The sequence below is a fragment of the Amphiura filiformis genome, chromosome 13, assembly GCF_039555335.1.
Source record: "Amphiura filiformis chromosome 13, Afil_fr2py, whole genome shotgun sequence".
NCBI classification, from domain to species: domain Eukaryota; kingdom Metazoa; phylum Echinodermata; class Ophiuroidea; order Amphilepidida; family Amphiuridae; genus Amphiura; species Amphiura filiformis.
This window is the reverse complement of record NC_092640.1, coordinates 29,870,515-29,884,551: the sequence shown is the minus strand read 5'-3', so window position 1 is coordinate 29,884,551 and position 14,037 is coordinate 29,870,515. Positions and strand designations below refer to the sequence as shown.

The following is a 14,037-nucleotide window of genomic DNA, read 5'->3' as shown; positions in this document are numbered from 1 at the left end:
TTCAGGGGGGGAGGGCAAAATCAACAAATTTTGCCCAAAATTGCCGCAAAAAGTGGAAATATTCGTAATTTGGGTTTTTACTGGGGGCAACAGGGGGGGCAAGAGTTCTGACTGGAGGGGCATATCCCCACGTGGCGCCGCCACTGCTCAAGTGCTATTTACCTGCATGCCAAAAAGACCTACAATTTTTAGGTGTTTTTGTATTATATCGCGATTTTCAAAAAATCAAAATGATTAGTCTATCATCAGGACATTCCTTGTATTCAGAATGCAATTTGGTGTCAGGTCTCACAAAAAATACGGTGACCGACTCCTAAAACTGTTATAAATGTTCCCCAATCCACTGGAATCATAGATTTCTGTACAATATAATTTACCTGCACCACCAAATATCATGGTCTCTTTGTGTGTTTATTTAACCCCATGAGAACTACCTGCCGATTGGCCAAAAAGAAGTTTTCATTTTCAATTGGACCAATCAGCAACATTGTTAGAATATTTGCAAAGCTCCATTCTGATTGGTGATTTGAGTAAAGATATCATGTAATTGACCAATCAGAGGCAATGTTAGATCGGCAGGTAGTGCACAGGGGGTTAACCAGTCGGTCCAGGTGGACACACACTTGAACCCTGATGGGACTAGGTTTGGAAACTGATTCTCCCGGAATTGCTATCGTCTTACTGAAAAAGCTTTTCGACAGTCTCAAATATAATTTTACTCTCGGAGCTTTAAAAACAAATCAACATTACGTTTTGTTACCTGGAGAGATTTGATCATGTCTCACCTCCTTTTTCAACCAAATCGACGGTAATAACTGTAGAGAGGGATCAACATTTAACCACAAATGACCTCAGGCAAAACTCACTTCCTGGGAACCAAATATCACACAAGGTCATTGTTATGTAACTCATTGACCCATTTGTGTTATATACTGCCTCTATAGCTATAATGACATCCTTGTGATCTGGTCAACTCATTGACAGATACGAACCTCAGGAGGGATATCAATGTTTGATCAATTCTCTCCAGGTAGTGAAACATAATGAATTTCTGACAAAATTTTACAAGCCACATGAAATGTATAATAATTGTTTTCACGAATAGGGAATAGATTATAAAAGGTATACTACAAGGTTGTTCCTTTTCAGACTTCAGCCTATTATGTTTGTTATTGTAGTTGAACTTTTAGCTTGTAATATAAGAAATAATAAACGTACAAAGTTACGGTTTTCAAACTCCCTGATCATAGTGATAACAGCAATAGAAGAACTTGTCCCGGCCGTGGATCGGGCTGGATGGTAAAAATTCGCTGTTGTACTGATATAATAATGCATTGCGCAATACCACTGCTGTAACACTGATGACAACGTCGCATATGCGACGAAGTATTTCGTCGGGTGCATTACATAGTGACGGATGTTGATCGCAAATTTATCAAAAAATGGGTATCGGGAAAACGTTGAGTAGGTAAATTGTATTGGACATAGATTATAAACTTGCCATTAATGTTCAGCAATTCATGTGTCTATTACAAGTGGACCCTTGAAAGATATTTTCAAAACATTAAAATGTAGTAAAATCGTACATCTCACATATGTAATAGATTGCCAAAGTTATCCGTCACTATGTCTTGCGCAATTATTTTGAGATCTGAACATCCGTCATTATGGATTTTACCGTAAAGTGCAGATCCGTCACTATGTAATGCACCCGACGATTTGACATGTATTTTCTATAGAATAAACGACATTATAGTTGACATAGGATGCTCTACTCCGAAAGACAGAATAAACTCATGAGTATCATGACTCGAGGCACTTTTTACTGGGTACAGACGGACTGTCTAATTGGCAGGACGAAATTCAATATGTTACACAATACGTACACTTACTATGTAATATCATACGCCAGAGAAGGTATCTTACACTTCCCATAATGCATTTCTCCCATTTTAATTTCCAGTACTGATTTGCTATCTATACAGTGCAATATGGTTCAATAATGACAAAATGCACCTCAATGAACAGCACATCCAGATCTTACAAAATATGTTTATTTCTTGACTATCGACCGATGTTTAGATAGTCTATTCTCAACATGAAAACAAAGGGAACTTGTACAAACTAATGGGAGTATCATTTGATGAAATGAGGTGATGTGTCATGTTGCAAAGGATTCTGGGAAGGGTAAAATATCTTCTCTGGTTATACGCATACAATTTGTAAAATATCTGAGTAAAGATTATACTTTTAAAAACACAAGAAACAATACAATTACCGCAAATGTTTGAAACGATTTGAACATTACTCCACCAAACAAGATACAAAATAATCCCACGAAAACATTCCAATAATTATTGTTTTGGATCTGGCATTGCAATATGGCTCTTATTTCAGTGTCTTCGAGGAACAATCCATCCATTCAGCCATTCCTGTCTTGTTTGTACAGCAATAAACACGTCAGCTCTTTTAAATGACTTCATCTTTGAGTACTTTGCACTGCAATAAAGCACATACTCGTTCAGTTTCCAACTAGCTGTCGCCATTTAACTTAACCCCATCAGAGCTACCTGCCTATTGGTCAAAAAGAAGTTGTCATTATCAATTGGACCAATCAGCAACATTGTTAGAATAATTTCACCACGCAAAAAAAATTGGGTGAATTATTTGCAAAGCTCCATACTGATTGGTGATTAAAATGAAGATGTCACGTAATCGACCAATCAGAGGCAATATTAGATCGACAGATAGTGCTCAGGGGGTTAACCATTTCAGCCTCATCTTCTATTCTCACTTTTGACACGGCATTGTATTTTGTTGTCCTTGTCTTCAAAGTCAGTTCACAGCTCAAACATCGACATTATGAAGCAGTTACTCATTCCTCCAATTTAAATATCTCGGCCCCGGGCCCGGTCTGGTGAAACAGCTCACTACATTACCAATACATTGACTGCAACCGCTGCCGTAACCTGATGATGACTAGCTCGAAATAAAATAGTATACACGATGCTGTGCAGCGCGAGGTAAAAGCGTTTACGCCGGAACGTTACGAAAGTTGGTGATACGACCATGATCGTGGACGTGGTAGGAATGGTGTCCTACAGTGGCCACGCTTCTACGCTTCATTATGGTCATTGTCGTATTACCACATTTTCAATTATTACAATCACACGACACCGTGACATGGACGCATTGTGATAATTGCGCGCCATTTGAGAGTTCCTGTTTTGGCCCTTTAACACCAAAGACATTCCTCCTGTTTAACAACGACCGCGTGATCATTTGACAAGTTTGGTACTTTCAATTCTTCAATCTCTTCATCAGATTGCACCACTAGAACCGACCTACTAAGTGTCTGATTGCAAATATCAGTCTCTTGACGCGTACATGTCTGTGACGGAGTCTGGAATTGCTGGGATTCCATGATCTTTTCTTGCGTACCATCCGAACCTGAGTAAGAAGAGACAGAGTCGATGTCGGTTCTCAACATTCCATTGACTCCATTGGTAACTGTATTTGTTGAGTGGTCATGCCTATAGTCTTCTTTGCTGGTACTTGATGGATCCTCTGTGGTCGATTGAGGACTGTTAGATTGTTGGTCTTCCGTATTTACCGTCGGCTCTGCACGTGGTGAGTCGTTAGATGCTTTAGATTTATTTTTGGAGTTGCGCTGAATATTGGAGATTTCCTTTGGGTCTTGTAGGAACCTGAGAGAATAAAATTTAAGCCATATATTAAATTACAGCAAGAAATGTACTAGACCAGTCATTTTGATTCATTATAATATTTCAAGTGGTACAAAATACAATATGCGCAAATACGGTACTGCATCCTCATCTCACGAGTACTGCCCATGTCTTAATACCGCACAAACGAGTTAAAATTTTCCTTAAATATAATCAATGTTTACATCCAACATTGAATATGTTGATGAAGAATAAAAGTGCGATGTAACTGGGTTTTTTTAACATTTGGTGCAGGGCGATATATATCATTTGTATATGTATCATTTGAACTGAATTACAACAACCAGTCGACCACCGTAATTAATAAAGTCAACTCATGCTTGATATGCATTTTGAAAGTTTCAATTTATCCAACACGCGACACACATACTCATTTGAATTTGGCGGACAAAAGCAATGGTCATTTATTGGTCACAGTACAACGCATTTGGCTTGAATAGGAGCTAAGTGCAACTTTCAAAATTCGACTTGAAGCCACTCAAGCGCCCATAACTCGACCAAATGATATCGTAGAGCAACAAAAGAGGTATCAAAATACACAGGAGAAAGCTGCGCGTTATAAGTTTTTGCTATATATATTTCAGTTCCCGATCTGACTATCTATAATCGTTTCGATACTTTCTGGGTTGATTTTATGAGAAAGAGAGTTATCACTTAAAGGTAAGCCCAAGGCTCGACCTCTCGCAGATCGTATTCTCCCGGCCGACAGCGCAACGTCTTAACCGCTTGGCCACTAACCCTCTTCAATCTCGCAACTTTCCTCCCCCAGTCCCCCTCAAGGCCAATAAAAAAGACAACCTCTATTATGTGTTACAATTAGAGCCGGTATGTGGGAGCATTTTTTCCCTTACTTACACACGGTTGTTTGATGTATATAGAATTGGCTTCATTATTAACTAAATGCAAACTATAGATGGCGCTATTTATCCTAAATCATATTTCTTTATTTGCAAGGGGCAGGTGATTAATATTGCCATTAAAACAGCTGGAATAGGTGAAACAAGCAACAAGGAAATTTTATAAACACATTTTAGCAAGCAATAAAAGGAGTTGTTTGTATTAAAAGCTTAAAAGAGTAATTTCCAGTAACTAAACAGCTCCACCAATTTTGTCATTAATAGATACATTTTATATCCGAAAAAGCTATAAAAATGCTACAAAAGTGAATAATTTTGTAAAAGAGGGAAAATTAAAGTTGAGAATGACTCAAAAGCATCTGTATACAATTAGCATGATATCACATTTGGTTGTACATGATGTTTTGTTTGAAAAACTAATAAATGATCCCATCAAACAACCGTGATATATATCTTTTAAAATAGAACTATAATTTGATCAGCTCGTAATCGGCGGGAAATGTTGGGCTTTTACCACTACGCCGAAAAGTAGACCAACATTAAGAGTGCTAAAGTTGACCTGTCTGCTCTACATTTTGTTAAAGAAAGTACTTGCATTAATAATTCGTGATGCTTCTGGCGAGATGTCACAAGACAATTCTCAATATAAAACATATTGATATCAATCCGCGATGTTAAAAAGCCCGCCGATTACGAGCTGATCATTTTTCAGAATATCGCACCTGTATGTGAGTTTTTGTCCCGGCTCCTTCTGTATGATTCCCGTCTTATAGTAATACCGCAGCGCTCTAGACAGCTTTTCGTAGGTCATATTAGTACGGTTTTTCTGTCTTCCCACAAGTTAGCGATGGCTGTTGGATCCTGTATGCGGAATACACGTTTTTCTTCATCCTCCCATTTTATGTAGGGTGAGTACTTCTCTTGCTTCAAAAGCTGACTCAGGAACTCCCAAAGAAGTCGACAGTCTGGAGAATGTTGATAAAGAGAATATCATGAATAAATAAGATTTCCTTTACAAAGTTTTAGGATGGGGTTCTTCCTACCAACTCTAGTTATACCAAAATATACGTGCATGGGATTGATATATGTTATGGCGCTATTTTCTTTCGATTTATCAATTATTTAGATATATCGCTCCGCGGTCTTTCTCTCATGCATTCTTCCCTACGATTCTTTGTAGTCGGCAGCCAGCTACTGAAGGAGAAACATCACAAGCGTACGGGAAATCATAATTTACGTTGTGAGATTTTGTTTATATTATGCGGAATTAAAGATTAGGCATATAGTGAAGTTATATCTTGTTATCTGTCTATTTCTCTTAGTGTAGTCAGCGAGTCATTCCCCTTGCAACTTTGAGATACGTCGGCCTGCTATTATGGTATGATTTCTTTAACCAATAACTGATTGCAGAAACTCGTAGGTTTCATTCACAACAAGTGGTGGAGAATCCGGCATAGTGTTAGTTTGTCACCCCCTTTTCCCAAATATTTCATAATCATTGAAAAACCTGATACGGTTACCAAAATAATCACCAATCTGGAATTTAACTAAATGAACTATGTTGGCATGTTTCACGAGCGCATCAAAGCATTGGCTCTGTCTAGCAAGTACGTCCGGAAATAGGGATTAAAATGATAATACGAATGTTTTGAACGAAGCCAATGAAGCTACCGGTCTTCAGCAGAATGGATACCAAAAACTACAAAGTAAAAATCACATAACAATATAATGGCAAAGGAAGCTTACCTGAAGCCTTTTCTCCACTGGCAAATATTTCATCTTCCACCGTCTCGTCGTCATCTTCATGATACATGCCTCCGTTGATATCAGTACCGAAATACAACCCGTGAGAGCGTCCCGCGGCATCTAAGAACGGCAATGGGCTTGGAACAGGGTATTGAGGCGTGATTCGAGTTTGCAAGGGATTCTCATTGTGTCTGCGAACAAGCAAATCAGCGGGTTGACGGGTTTGATGATGGAAGATAAATTGAGACAGGTCTCTATCGGGTAATCTTTGTTGCGTTTCAGCCGATGCGGTTTTAACACTACCTCCGTGCATTGCAGCAATTCGTTGCTGCATTAAATACTGAACATGATGCATACTTGGCTCTAGTCTTATGTCTTCAACAGAGTTATTATTTAGCCTTTTTGGTACTCTCTCGGCAAGATCACTTTCTTCCAAATCAGACACACTCCTGTGTCGTTTTGGGGCATTTCGGAATTTGGAGTCGACTTGACCACAACTATTATATTTATTATGTCCATTGCGTGATTGGAAAATGTTTGCTTCCTTCATGTGACGAGACAAGGGATGCGCCGCCATGGGATGTTGATGTTGATGTTGATGGTCCTCTTCTACCATTCCTGGCGAACTGTTGCCAGAGTCACTACAAGGTGTACGGGATTGGGATTCTATAAAGAAAAGAATAATAATACTCGGATGAATTACTGTGGAAAGCAACTATCTATATTGTTTGTTTGTTTGTTTTGGTGTGTGTGTTTGTTGGGTGTGACGTGTATATTTGTTTGTTTGTTGACGCTTTCAGTTACCCATGATAGCTATTTGCGCCATTATCTATACCTAGCCTGTACAATGTACCTTCAATTCAAACCTTTACAATCATCGAAAAAGTGCAATTTTAGAAGCAAGATTGGGAAACTGGAGAACTTAACCTGCTCCAGCTAGTATGGACTGGAAACCAACTACAAATAATGACGTCGGGAACGGTCGGGGCTCGAACCCGGTCAGCGAGGCAGAGTCGCTCAACTATATCTATAAACCATTGCTATTTCATTTTGAAGTGAACGCACATCCGTCAATCACTGGTGTTAAGAACTTTGAATGCAAGGCTTAAGATAATATGAAACTATTATTAGTATACTTCTTAGCCGATTCTGTAATCTGGCTAAACTATCTTGTATAAGTTTTCTTGTAGCCTCAGCAGGGTTGCAAGGTTGTTACAAAACATCTAACACGAACTTCAAATAAGAATTTTATGGTTTATCCTAAAAATACGATGGTTATAATACTAGATCCATAACATGTTCATCTATCAGGGCACAGTTCTTTAACCCCAATATATTTGTACATTCATTGAACGACCTTAGAAAATATGGGTACAAAAACTCATCCTCTGCAACTTGAAGTCAAATTTTGCACTTTGATAGATTAATTGAAGTTATTGGATTATGCCATTGGGATGAGGCCATTGTGGTCTATAGTGTAATGCCTACCTGTTGTTTTTAAATTCAAAGGAAGTGTCGTCGTCGGAATAACACCATGACCTACATATGCCTTCCTGTCTTTGCCGTCGTGACTAGACCCCGTCATCCCTGTACCATCTTGGCTGAATGATTGTCGGCTCCCGACATCGTTGGCATACATGTGGTGGTATGCTGGGTGAAAAATTGTCGTCGGCGGTGCCGACGGATGTGTCGTCGGGTTGGGAGATACCCGTTTGGTTGGTTGAATGACTGAATTTGAGCCGTGGTACCGAGGTCCGTCATTGTTCGTCTGTCGATTGAGATAGTCTGCGAGAAAACGAATTAAAATGTCACTAGACTCCTCTGATAAGACTGAAATTGGTCATCAAAATTCGTCCGCTCCACCCGTTGTATGGAACGTTCACGGTTGTTTGATTGGATCATTTATTAATTTTTTCTAACAATACATTATTATAATGTTCAATTCCAGACCTGAATAATACCAACAGCTATCACAATAATAAACTGTGTAAAAACATATATTTTGCAGCAATTTTTAACATAGATTTTCGTTTCTATATCCAATTATTCATATTTTTCTGCTTTTGTTGTGGTACTTTTAGTTTTAATGCTATAAACTGTACATTGAGGGCGCTATTTACATGTTTTCTAAATTTAAATTAGCCAAATAATATGAATTATAAGTTACGTTTCATGATAAAAGGTTCTTTGAAAGTTGCCTTGTCATATATTAGAATACCATAGAAGTGTCTCCCTCTTGTAAAGATACAAACAAGATTTTAGATAAATATCGCCATCATTGTTCAACTTTTCTTTAAAATGACTCAGTTTTACATGCCATCAAACAACCGTGTGTTTAATGTAAAATCGACTGCTCGTAACAGACACTTTACTTTACCTTACAACAACAACAACTATAGAACACCATTGAATATCCACGGCCTATGGTGCATAACGCATCATATTTTTGAAAAAAATCCATTGTATCTAGGCCTAATATCAATCAAGGGAATTGATAAATGTACAAATGCATTAATAACATAACTTTGAACAAGATGTTGCTGACGGAAGCGGACGAAATCTTTTTTTTTTCAAAACTTTCAGAACAATGTAGATTTACCACTTGCCGCATTACCACTGTGTATAGTATATTGTCGGGAGTATTGTGTGGCTTTATATAAACATCTCAAAAAAAGTAACTGATCCCCTTAAATAATGACCATTATTCAAAACCGGGTGATTGTATTGGAAATTTGTAAAATGCGTTGGAAGCATAATTTATTTCTGCACAATTTGACACCTCATTTGTAGCAATTGACTAAATATTGACATCACATCGTGCATTTAAATAAATGTAACCCAAGATTTGAAAGTTGCAGTAAATTGTATTGATTTTATACTCGGTGTAATGAAAGGAAATCTGTGTAATGATATCTGAGTGCTTTAGTATTGTTAAAATTTGTATGTAAGTGCAACTTTCAAATCTGGACCTCACTACATTAAATTGACCGGTGTTTATTGTTTTCTGGGCTATCGTATCAAACGAGGTGTCAAAATGCGCAGAATTAAATTCTGCTTCCAACGCATTTTACATATTTGTAATACAATAGCCCCTCTTTGAATAATGGCCATCGTTTAAGGGGGGTTAGTTACTTTTTTTGAGATGTTTACTAGGGGAAATCACGCAGACACGTAAAGAAAAGATACATAAACTGGTGATAATATTGTAATTTCTACCTACCAAAAAATGTTTGGGATTAACGTCTATGACTCTGAGCACAGAATTGTAATCAACTTTCTTGTTATTATGTTTGAAGTTTTATATTCATAGATGTAAATTTCAAAAGACTTCTCCCAGTTTCCAAGCTTTTTGAACTTTGGGAGAATGAAACTAAATACAGAATATAGGCTTGCCGAAGGTAAAGGTAAATTGGGCAAACATTTCAAGAAATTTACGTTTTTTTGCCTGCCAATCTGGTTTTATTTGCATTTTCCTCTTTCTTTAAACTTTTTTTTTTCTCATTCTGCACCTGATGAAAACAACATGGTCAACTTGTCCTTTTGTCTGTGTCAATGTGTTGTTTGTGTTCGTTTTGTTTTGTCCTTGTTGATGTTTAAAAATTTATATCATAAAATCAGCCATCTTTTATATTACCGTATATTATTTGTTAATAAACCATAGACAGTAACACCGCGGCTGTCGAAGGATTAAAAAAAAGATACATGCTCGGCAATTTATTGCTCACACATAAAAACGCGAACACAGCCCTGGGGCACATTACACCATATACCCACACCCCATCCTTTAATGTATAATACGTTTGATCGGCGCGATTCTTTGTACAAACTTCATAGCAAAGTAGTTTTACTGTATTCTGTTTTACCAATGAGTAATATTCTGCTGCTACTAGGCCTATAAATAAGCAGATTATGACGATATATACAACAAAACACAGCTCTCCTACCCATACACTCCCACCTAACACACCCCTTCCCTACCACCACACACCCTTCGCCTATCACCACACACCCACACACCCACCATAGTAACTTACTGTTGTAATAAATAAGTTTTTGAAGAATCTCGTAGAGCACATCACCGGATTCAGTTGCTCGAAGTCTGAAGGAATCTTTGGGAAGCAGACATAAGGCTTTGCCATTCATACTGAAACCTTTTGGGTCCAGATTACTCAAGGAAAACTCGTCGCTGCACCATCGCAGCCAGCATTCCACGTCTTCCTTGGTCCATAACAGGGGATCAGTAGCTGCAAAACAAAAATAGTCAAATTTTAAATGCTTAAAAACTATCGTTGAATAAGTTCACCAGGTTTGTTGGTTAAATAAACGAAATGACATTTTTGCTTGACAAAACCAAGTGAATTTTTACTCACTACAATATTTCGTTCTTCACATCGGAGGACTTTTAGGTATGAATGATATGGTCATCTGATCCACTTTCCCGGGAGACTGATTTCCGGTGTTGATTAGACTCAATTCCAGTCTTTAAAAGTGGGCCGTATACGTGGCTTAGAAAGTATGTGCCCTCCTCTCTGTTCAAGGTCTTACCCCCCTTCCCCCACTTTTAAAGACTGGGAATGAGTTTAAGCAACACCGGAAACCAGTGTCCCGGGAAAGTGGATCTGATGACCATGTCAGTCATATCTAATGAAGTCCTCCGATGTGAAGGACGAAATATTGCAGTGAGTAAAATTCACTTAGTTTTGTAAAGCAAATATGTTATTCCGTTTACTTAAAACTATAATTACATGTAAAATAATTCAGTGCATTTTATCACTTGCAAGCGGAGCGGCACACCGCTGAGCGGCAGCGGCGTGACTATGAAAGTCATGCACTCTTGCCGCTCAGCACCGCTCAAAAATCGTATTTTGTTCTCATACGTCAGAGCGGCACCGCTCCGAATTTACTAATGCTGGTTTCATACTTTCCTGCCGCTTGCCGCTTTGCCGCTCTGAAGAGGATTTTGCTTCACTGCGCAGTCGCACCAGAAACGCTAGCGATGACCAGCGGCAAGCCGATATATCGATCATTCCACCGCTTTCCCCAAGCGGTGCCGCTGACAACAAAATTCGACTTTTTGGCGGTCCTGAACGGCAACAATGGCTTTCATGAGTCATGCCGCTCAGCGGTGTGCCGCTACGCTTGCAGACAAGTGCAAGTGGCATGATGAAGCGTTACACCGCTCAGCGGCAAGCGGCGGAAAGTATGAAACCAGTATTAAATTCAACTCCCAGCGATGCTGTCGATTGGGCAAAGTGGTGGAGTAATCGATATATCGGCTTGCCGCTTGTCACCGCTAGCGTTTCTGGTGCGACTGCGAAGTGAAGCTAATGCTGGTTTCATACTTTCCTGCCGCTTGCCGCTTTGCCGCTATGAAGATGGTTTTACTTCACTGCGCAATCTCGCCAAAAACGCTAGCGGTGACCAGCGGCAAGCCGATATATCGATCACTCCACCGCTTTGCCGCGGCGGCAGCATCGCTGGGAGTTGAATTCAAGTCAACTCGGAGCGGTGCCGCTCTGACGTATGAGAACAAAATACGATTTTGGAGCGGTGCTGAGCGGCAAGAGTGGCTTTCAGAGTCATGCCGCTGCCGCTCAGCGGTGTGCCGCTCCGCTTGCAGAAAAGTACAAGCGGCATGATGAAGCGTCATGCCGCTCAGCGGCCAACGGCAGAAAGTATGAAACCAGCTTTAATCATCTTCAGAGCGGCAAAGCGGCAAGCGGCAGGAAAATATGAAACCAGCATAAATGATTTTACCAGGTTAATTAGGCGCCAAAATAAGCAATCACTTAAATTATCCTCTACTTTTTTACAAGGGTAAAAGACGGCCAATTGCATGCAAGTTTATCCCGCATCGACAAACCAAGACTATATTTGATACGTTTTAGCAAACAGAAATCAAAAAAATAATATTGATCGTGCCATTATGGATTTATCTCAATTTGCTCGTGGTCAGTTCTTCAATGATTGAAACCATTTATAACTCAACGGATGTTTGTAACAAAAGTGGGATTGCAGTGGGGAATCCCCAACATATTAACTAATAAACACCTTATCAACAGAAAATCTACACTTGTTTTGATGTTCTTTCTTTCTTTCTTTCGTTCATTTTATTCATTCATTCATTCATTCATTCATTCATTCATTCATTCATTCATTCATTCATTCATTCATTCATTCACTCATTCATTCATTCATTCATTCATTCATTCATTCATTCATTCGTTCCTTTTCTTTCTTCTTATATAACGTAGATATGTTACATCGAATATTTTACGTCGAATAAAAAGTCTGTTTATCCAGTTATAGACGGGCGTAAGACCAAGGAGTAAGAATCGCAACTTCGCAAATTTTAATACGCATTACAGGAAAGGATAGGATAGGATAAGATAAGACAAGATAGGACAGGACAGGACAGGACAGGACAGGATAGGATAGGATAGGATAGGGCAGGATAGGATAGGATAGGATAGGGCAGGATAGGATAGGATAGGATATAGGAGGATAGAGGAGGATAGGAAGCTTTATTTCACCACGGCGGCCCAAATCAACAAAGTTGTTCTTCCTTGGGGCCGTGGACATTATGAAAATACAACATACAAAACATAAAGTACATACAAGACAATTATGATTTACATAAAATTATCTTTAAATAGATCTAAGCAAAGGTTATATAGGCCTACGCTTAGTTTTGAAAAGTTTTTGAATAGTTTCATCCAAATTGTTCCAAAAGATTGGACCTCTGTTACGTTTCTTGGTCGCCTTGATCAAGAACAATACCGGGGTGTACTCGAGTTTTGCATTTAGACGGGATCGGGAGTGTGCCGATGGAACTCCGAAACCCCTACCCATGTTTAGGATTTTTACCTAAAACAGCCGATTTTACAGTTTTTGACCATTTTTTTAAAATCGAGACCAATGTTTATAATCGAAGACCGATTTAAAAAGACTAGTTTGCGTCTGACGTCAGGGCAACGGCGCGGTGTGATTGGTTGCTGACCTGCGCAGTACGGCATTTTTGGTCTGGTTGACAGGACGTCATACGCAAATTAGTCTTTTCAATTTTTATGACATTATTGTATACTTACGCACTGGAAGAGGCGAGCAAGCACTTAGTATAGGCAGTGGATATGGTGCAACCTGCCCCTGATTTGGTGACACCCTCGTTGGCATAGGCACTATGTCACGCCCTGCAGTTACGTGGTTGAAATCCCAAGGGAAGGCACTCGCTGATGGGATACTAAAAGCCCCCGGACCGGGGCTCAACGGATAAAATGGAGAGGTAGGATCCATGTTTTCTTGAATAAGTTGAAAATCTGTGCATGGGATGGAAAAACGCAAAATATAAGTATAACGAATATGGTCGATCATACATGAACACTAGTATATTTTACATTTGCAATGAATGTGTGACTATATGCTATACAAAAACATACATTTGCAATGAATGTGTGACTATATCATGCTAATACATTTGCAATGAATGTATGACTAGGCCTATACCATGTTATATACCTCATATATAGATTCCTGTCATCTGATTGGTTGAAAGTGCAGTCATTGAATTAACTATGCCCGCAAAATGAACTATGGACCGGTCCATGGAAATGAACTATGGACCGGTCACGTGCGTCGTGGTGCGTCACGATCAAACTGCGCGTTTTTCCCAGCGTAAAACGATATTACGC

General features: G+C 39.1%; 1 protein-coding gene across 1 annotated transcript; it reads right to left on the bottom strand.

Annotated features, from left to right (window-relative positions):
* Nucleotides 1–678: 678 nt before the first annotated feature.
* On the bottom strand, nucleotides 679–13,657 carry LOC140168217 (transcription factor ETV6-like). Its single transcript, XM_072191555.1, has 6 exons — nucleotides 13,438–13,657; nucleotides 10,384–10,593; nucleotides 7,838–8,134; nucleotides 6,350–7,015; nucleotides 5,326–5,568; nucleotides 679–3,707 (listed from the first exon to the last, which is right to left on the bottom strand). Exons 1-5 carry the CDS (start codon nucleotides 13,640–13,642, stop codon nucleotides 5,411–5,413), a joined length of 1,536 nt encoding a protein of 511 aa, XP_072047656.1. The 5' UTR covers nucleotides 13,643–13,657; the 3' UTR covers nucleotides 679–3,707; nucleotides 5,326–5,410.
* Nucleotides 13,658–14,037: the final 380 nt, after the last annotated feature.

Bases quoted from the DNA above. Each gene is read 5' to 3' on its own strand.
- LOC140168217 (XM_072191555.1), bottom strand. From the start codon at position 13,642: ATGGATCCTACCTCTCCATTTTATCCGTTGAGCCCCGGTCCGGGGGCT. The intron at 7,016-7,837 runs GTAGGCATTACA...TTTTCTTTATAG, and splicing joins TTTGAATTTAAAAACAACAG to AATCCCAATCCCGTACACCT. The intron at 5,569-6,349 runs GTAAGCTTCCTT...AACATTCTCCAG, and splicing joins CAGTGGAGAAAAGGCTTCAG to ACTGTCGACTTCTTTGGGAG.